Source organism: Theropithecus gelada, chromosome 19 (assembly GCF_003255815.1).
Source record: "Theropithecus gelada isolate Dixy chromosome 19, Tgel_1.0, whole genome shotgun sequence".
Taxonomy (NCBI): Eukaryota; Metazoa; Chordata; class Mammalia; order Primates; family Cercopithecidae; genus Theropithecus; species Theropithecus gelada.
The window spans coordinates 15,455,658-15,463,506 of record NC_037687.1 but is presented as its reverse complement, the minus strand read 5'-3'; the positions used below and the strand labels follow the sequence as shown (position 1 = coordinate 15,463,506).

The following is a 7,849-nucleotide window of genomic DNA, read 5'->3' as shown; positions in this document are numbered from 1 at the left end:
AGTGGTGGTGGGGTGGGGGAGGTCCAGGGGCTCCCCAGCACCTGGCTGGTGTCAGGAGCACTGGCTTCCCCACCTTCCTGCTCAGCAGCTCTGTTAGGAGGTCTCTCCTTCGAGACCCCCTTCTCCCGAGTCCACCCCGCAGGGCAATTCTGAACAGGATCCAGGGAGGGCCAGGATGACAGCCCTGGGTCTGTGGGCGGAGCATCCTGGGTGTGGGAGGAGGAGCGAGGTGCTGATCCAAGGGCCTCAAGATATTTCCCCTCTGGGCCACCACATCGCCTAAAGTTCCTCCATTATAAATGTCCCTGTATTAATATGGCGTTGACTCTAGTGAATGCGGGTGGAGAAGCACGGCAGAGGGAAAGGATTTGGGTTTGAGGATCTCATAGACCTGAGTTCCTGTGAGCTCTGCAACTTGGGCTGGAGGCCTGGCCTCTCTGAGCCTCAGTTTGCTTTTATGTTAAATGGACGTCTTCCCTCCTCTGGATGCCATCACTCGGGTCTCTCCAACAATCCCGGGGTCTCTGGCCTAGAGAGCTGATGGGAGGGCGGTGGGACAGCTTTGGGCATTGTTGTCCAGGTGAGATTCTGATACAAGCAGGTATGGTTTACGTAGAGCACCTGACACACAGTAGGTGCACTTTATGTAAAGCACCTGGGACATAGCAGGTGCACTTTATGTAGAGCACCTGGCACACAGTAGGTGTACTTTATGTAGAGCACCTGGCACACAGTGGGTGTACTTTATGTAGATCACCTGGCACACAGTAGGTGTACTTTATGTAGAGCACCTGACACACAGTAGGTGCACTTTATGTAGAGCACCTGGCACACAGTAGGTGCACTTTATGTAGAGCACCTGGCACACAGTAGGTGTACTTTATGTGGAGTACCTAACACATAGTAGGCACAGTTTATGTGGCATACCTGGCACACAGTAGGTGGTCTTTATGTAGTGTACCTGGCACATAGTATGTGGGCTTTATGTCAAGTATGTTGCACAGAGTAGTTTTACTTTATGTAGGGCACCCAACATACAGGAGGAACATTTTATGTGGAACATCTGGCACACCGTAGGTGTGCTTTATTTAGAGCACCTGGCACACAGCAGGTATGGTTTATATAAAGGACCAGGGACTCAAGATACAGGATTTGTGAAGGGCGCCCAGCATACAGTAGACACTCTTTATGCGAAGCACCTGGCACACAGTAGGTGCACTATATGTGGAGTAGCCAGCACACAGTAGACCAGATTTATGTAGAATACTTGACACAGAGTAGGTGCATTTTAGGTAGGTCACCAGGTACATAGTACACATGTTCAATGTGGAGCACCTGACACACAGTAGGTATGCTTTATATATGGCACGTGGCACAGAGTCGGCACGCTTTATACGAAGTACTCTGCACAAAGTAAGCTTGCATTATATAGAGCATGCTGCACACAGTAGGTGAGCTTTATGTGGCACACCTGGCACATAGTAGAATTTATGTAGAGTAGCTGATACACAGTAGGTGCACTTTATATAGTGAGGCTGGCACACACTAAGTGCACACAGTAGTACCTTCCATACAGTCTTTTGCACAGAGTAGAGACAGGCACACAGCAGCTGAAGTGCTAGTTGCCATCCCCTTCCCTTCGGTCCCTCTTTTTGGAGCTCCTTCTTCTTAGGAGCCTTCCTCTGTCGCCCTCTAAGGCCTCATCTGACATCCCATTTCCCACCTGAGCCCAGGAGGGCCACATTGCCCACAGTCAGAGAAAGGACAGGGCAGAACAAGGACTCCACTTGGGATACCCTCATTCTGCCCTCCCCTGCCTGGACCCCGTCTGCTCACGGCCCCTCTCAGCCTCATCCCCTATGCCTCCACTCTGTCCTCCTAGGCTGAACTCAGCCTCTAGGTTTGTTCCTCCAGCTGGGCTTTTTATCCCCAGAATCTGACATGGATAATCCTCAGCGGGGTTGGGGCTGCATTCTTTCTTCCTGCTTCCAGCAGTCAGGTCTCAACTCAGGCCTTTGGCTGCCTGGAGGCAGGACTTGAACTCTTGCCAGGTTGTGAAGCCAGAGATGAGAAGCTTCTGTCTCTGAATCTCCTAAGTCTGCACCAAGATATGGTGCCTGACATCCTCCCTGCCCGTGTTTGGAGAGGAGCCCAGATGATCTGGGACAACGGTTGGCCTGGCCCAGCTCAGCTGGCTGCGAGGTCTCAAGTTCATGCTTTTACCTGCCACATCCTTGCCTTGAAAGGGCAGGGCGGCTGTAAACTTGGGGCTCAGAATCCCCTTTAACCACTCCCCAACGTCCCCTCTAAACTGAGAGGGAGAGCTGAGACCTGAGAATCCAGTCCCCCTACCTGAACTGGGTCCTCTGCCCCCAGCTGGTCAAACCCCAGATTTTGGCTGGCTACCCAGGCAAGGCAGATGTACCCAGGCTGTGGAGATTGGCTGGCCCAGCCCAGCGCAGCCCAGCCTCCCACGACCTTCCCTAAATCAGGGGCCAGAGGCAAAGAGCTCCCAGCAGAAGAGGAGAGGAGGCTGTGTGCCAGGCTGGGGGTGGTGGGACTGGAGGGTCCTGACCTGGGATGGGGAGGGACACTACCCAAGGCTGGGGTGGCTTCAGGCTGCTGGCCTGGGAGACTGGTGGTTTCTTGGTAACCAGCCCCTGGCAACCTCCCAGTGATTCAGGCTGGACCTTTCTGGACTCTGAACAGTCTCTCTCTCTCTTCTTCTTTCTGGGTGGTTACCAGGCAACTAGAGGCCACTTGGCCATTGGATTTGGCTGGGGCTCTCTGGAATTTAGCTCTCAGTCCTTGTTTATTCATCCCAGAGTCCTCCCTTTACTGCCTTCACCCCAACCCTTCCCTGCTCCTTTCCACTGTCCCTGGAGCTCCCTGAGCCTTTCCCTGGGCCTCAGGATCTCACCCTCCATCCTGTCTGCCCTGCAGAATGCCGCAGCTGAGCCCATCCTGGCTGGGCCTCGGCCTGGTGGCAGCATCGCCATGGCTGCTCCTGCTGCTAGCTGGGGCCTCCTGGCTCCTGGACCGCTTTCTGGCCTGGACCTGTGCCTTCTGGGACAGCTGCCGCTGCCTCAAGTATTTCCCCCAACCCCCAAAACAGAAATGGGTTTGGGGTCACCAGGACCTGGTGAGTGTGGCAGCAGGATGACCTTGGGTATTGGGGTGAATGGACTTCCCAAAGGGCAGGAAAGGGGCTCAAGGAGCTGGGTTTAGAGGGTGGCTGAGGTGTGGACCAGCAGAGAAGAGAGGGAGGCGGCTCACTCACGCATTCTTCTCCTCACTCACTCATTCCTCTACCCACTCACTCATTCCTCTCCTCACTCACTCATTCCTGTCCTCACTCAGTCATTCTTCTCCTCACTCACTCATTCCTCTCCTCACTCACTCATTCCTCCCCTCACTCACTCATTCCTGTCCTCACTCAGTCATTCTTCTCCTCACTCACTCATTCCTCTCCTCACTCACTCATTCCTCCCCTCACTCACTCATTCCTGTCCTCACTCAGTCATTCTTCTCCTCACTCACTCATTCCTCTACCCACTCACTCATTCCTCTACCCACTCACTCATTCCTCTACCTACTCACTTATTCCTCTCCTCACTCACTCATTCCTCTCCTCACTCACTCATTCCTCTATCCATTCACTCATTCCTCTGCTGTCCCTTCCCAATCCTTTCTCACTTCCCTGTCCTGTCACCCCAGCCTGTCTGAATCCTCTTCCTGCCTGTCTTCCATACAATAGTGCACCTCCAAGGGGCTCCTGCAGGGCTGTGAGGGTGCACAGAGCAGGGCTCTCCTGGCATTCCCACCTTCTCCACTCTGGACTTGAGACCTCCTGAGCCCACTATGCAGGGGCTGCTCCCTGCCTGGCCCATTTGCTTTTGTCTGCCTATCTCTGGGCTGCTGCTTTCCCACAGGAATTAGCTCTGACTCCCTTCCCCTATGTAGGGACACAGCTGGGCCAGAAGAAGAGAAGTGTGGGCAGTCTCCCACACCCTCCCCTTCCAGGGGTGACGTGCTCTTTCCCACTAAGATGTCCCAATGAGCCCTCTAGCCCAACCTGGATATAATTTGGCCACTCCCTTCCCCTTTCAGAAGCCGTCCTTGACACCCCCAGACCTTGCCCTCCAACTTGGAACTACCCTCCCCTTTTGGGGATGTGGCCTCTGTCTGCTCACTTACAAATGGCAAGATTGATGGGCATGTCCACAGGTGAACAGGAGGCACTAGCACAGAGCCTGGCATAAGGGAGGCTCTCCCAGGTGGGGGCTGCCATTCTGATGGACATTAAAGACACCTCTGCTCCCCCGGGGGTTGCTGAGAACAGAGGGCCCTCAGCATGCAGACCCTTCATCTGTGGGAGGAACCAGTGCCCGTGTGGACCAGCCAGGACACAAAAGGATGTGGGAACCAGCCCTAGGGATATGTCCTGAGGCCACACTGCTGCCCCAAACCTCCTCCCATGGAGACCTTCCCATATAGCAATCCCCAGACTGAAATCATTTCCAGGACGAGAAAACACATCCTCTTGAGCAGACAGCTCGTCTTCTCCCTCTGCTTTGGTGTTTACCCTCGGATCCTGGGACAGCCCCAAGAGAGAAGGAGCAGAGGTCAGCAGAAATCCCCTGCAGCTGTTCAGAATCCAGACACGCTGCTCACTGCAGAGGCTGCACCATGTCCGGTGGCTGCAGGGGGGACTTGCTGTGGCTCCTTCCGGGGAGGTCCATTACTCAGGGTCCTCCCTAGAAACAGATAGGGTCTGTTTCTTCTCACCTCCAATGCATGTATGTGTGGAGACAGAAAGAGACAGAGAGATGAGAATTTATTATGGGAATCGGATAATGTGATGATGGAGGCCAAGAAGTCCCATGATATACCATCTGCAAGCCAGAAGCCAGGGACGCTGGTGGTATAAATTCAGCCTGAGTCCAAAACAGCCTGAGAACCTGGAGTTCCAAGGGCAGGAGAAGATGGATGTCCCAGCTGCAGAAGAGAGAGCAAATTCCTCCTTTCCTCTGCCTTTTTGTCCTGTTCATGCCCTCAATGGATTGGATGACATCCACCCACATTGGGAAGGGTAAATCTTCCTTCTGCAGTTTACCTTCAAATGCTAATCTCTCCTGAAACACCCAAATAGACGCACACAGAAATAATGCTAGACTGGATATCTGGGCATCCCTTAGCCCAGTCAAGTGGACGCCTAGAATTAACCATCACAGGGGTGACAGCCCCTGACTTGCTTTCAGATCACTGCTATGGAGGAGGGCTTGAAGAACTTGACCCAGATGTCGGCCACCTATTCCCAGGACTTTAGGATATGGATGGATTCCATCTTCCCCTTCATCGTTTTATGCCACCCTAACATCATCCGGTCTATCACCAATGCCTCCGGTATCCATGCAGAGCTTGCGGGGGTTGGTGCTGGGGGCTTCCATCCAAGGGCTTCCAGTTTCTTCTCCCCTAAGCTTCTGTGAAGCCCCTGCAATTCCCAGTCCCCCCACCCTCCGCCCTCTCTTCTCCCTCCATTGAAAGAGGAAGAGGTATCTTCTGCTTTCCTTCACATATTCGCCAACTTCCATCTCAATGTCTTCTCCCTCCATTGCCATCTGACCCCCTGTCCTGGTGTTCTGGGAACCACTGGGGTCCCAAGAAGTCTCAATCCAGAGCCTTGTCCTGAAGGAACCTTCACACTTGAGGAGACGGATCTTGACAGAGACAACCCCAAATTCATGGGGTCAGGAATGGGCAAGAGAGAGAAGGGTGTGACAACCCAGAGGAGAACTAGGGGTCTGCTGGGGCAGGCTGGAAGGCTTCCTGGAGGAGGAGTTGTTGGAGCTGGATCTGGACCTATGGGTAGGAATTTTTTTTAAGTGTGGTGTAGGATGACGCAATGAGCATCATTAGTATTTGGAGGCCCAACCAGTCCTGGCACCAACCTTGTCCATCCCTCAACCCAGAGCAGTAGGAGGACTTGTGGCTGGTGGAGAATCTGGGCTGCTATTCATGCGACGTCCACCTATGATGGGTCAGTTCCTTCTACCTCATCCTGTCACTCGTCCACTCTGTGTTCACTGCTTTCCTCCTGTAGGCCTCAAGAATCTCCAGTAGGAGATCCCACACCAGCCTGTTGATCTTCCTTTATTCTCTGCTCTTCCTGTCCTTGGACAGACCAGGCTGAGCAAGGGAAGGGGCAGTGTCCCGCAGAAACTGTGGCTCTGACCCCAAAATGCTTAGTGAGTCTGTGCAGGTCACCAGCCCTCCCTGGCTGCTGAGGTCTCTTTCACTTGTGAGTGATGGAAGCTCAACTTTGTGCACTATAAGCAAATAAAGGGAATCAAAGGAGTGTAAAGTCCAGAGAAGTGGTCTTCAGGCATGGCTGGATCCAGGTGTCAATGAACAGCATCAGAATTTTGTCTCCTCTTAATTTCACTGTTTCTCTGCATCGCTTTTTCTTTTGAGGCAGCCCTTCCCTTATGGTGTCAACCATGGGTCTTGAAAGCTCAGTTCTTGTCAAAAAGCTCACCTTTCCCCAAGGGGTCCCATAAATAGCCTATGATTGCTATATTATACCTGGTTATATCTTGTATGCTTTACCTGGGATCATATGGAGAAGTCATCATGTGTGTGGCACAGCTGTGGCCAAGGACACTTGGGGCATGTGCTAGACTTTCTGGTTCTTCTCTGACATGTGGTTTGAAATTGTCTTTTCTCCTCCTTGTCATCTCTTGACCATGTTTGTGGCTTGTCCAGGGTCTGGGACCCAGGGTCCCTTTGAGAATGGTCAGAGTTATTATTTTAGTCTTCCTGAGGCAGGTTTCAGAATCCATTGCAATCACACTTGAAGAAAAGTCTTGGTTACACCTGGGACATGTCCGGGACATTTAATAAATCATATTTAAATCCTATCTGGGGCCTGTTGGGTACACAGTGGTCATGCCAGACTATCTTAGGTCCATGTCAGATGATGTGTCATTTAGGGCTCATCATGTATGTTGTGGCCATGTCAGGCATGTTAACATATGTTGGAGACATGCTCCAGGTCCCAGGTCCATTTCAGGAGATGACAGAGAGTGCTGGGGCAGACAGGGTGTCCTAGGCTCCTTTAAAGGTATTTCGTAGAGTGTGGAGCTGTGCTTGTGTGTTGCAGAACATGTTGGGCCGTGCAGGAGACATGTCAAAGGGTGCTGGGGTGGGCTGTGCCCTGTTAGGTTGTGTCATAGCTTTACTGTGCTGTTGCAGCCTGGGCTGGTCCTTCTTCCTCTATCCTCCTTTGTCCTTTGCCCCTGGCCCCCTTCCCGCTACGCTGGGCATGGAGTGGGGAAAGTGCTGGTAGGGAGCCTTGCCCTACACCTGAAGCTCCTCTCTTGCCCTCTACATGGCCCCTGATGGTCCTCATTCATGTCAGCTGCCATTGCACCCAAGGATGATCTCTCCATCAGGTTTCTGAAGCCCTGCCTGGGTGAGTACCTGCAGGTGAAAGGGGTTGGGGATGACCTTGGGCAGGGGTGGGGGAAGGTGCTGCTCTTGCCCACTCTCCTTGGCTGCCCTACTAGGAGAAGGGATACTGCTGAGTGGCGGGGACAAGTGGAGCTGCCACTGTCAGATGCTGACGCCCGCCTTCCATTTCAACATCCTGAAGCCCTATATAAAGATCTTCAACAAGAGTGCGACCATCATGCTTGTGAGTCCCTTGAACTCTGGGTCCCAGCTGGAGTCTTGGGGTGGAGGAAGCATGGACAGATCTGGTCTGGGATTTTGGCTCCTCTGGATGACATTGGGCCATTGCTCTTCCTTTCTGAGCCTTGGTTTCCTCATCTGTAAAATGGAGAGGATA

The 7,849-nt window shown here is 52.9% G+C and overlaps 1 protein-coding gene across 1 annotated transcript; it reads left to right on the top strand.

Moving 5' to 3' along the window:
• Positions 1-2,944: 2,944 nt before the first annotated feature.
• LOC112613599 (cytochrome P450 4F12-like) lies at positions 2,945-7,849 on the top strand (the record flags this gene model as incomplete). Its single annotated transcript, XM_025369270.1, has 4 exons — positions 2,945-3,142; positions 5,262-5,406; positions 7,421-7,474; positions 7,569-7,849. Coding segments are annotated over exons 1-4 (678 nt in total), but the record flags the coding sequence as incomplete, so codon positions are not given.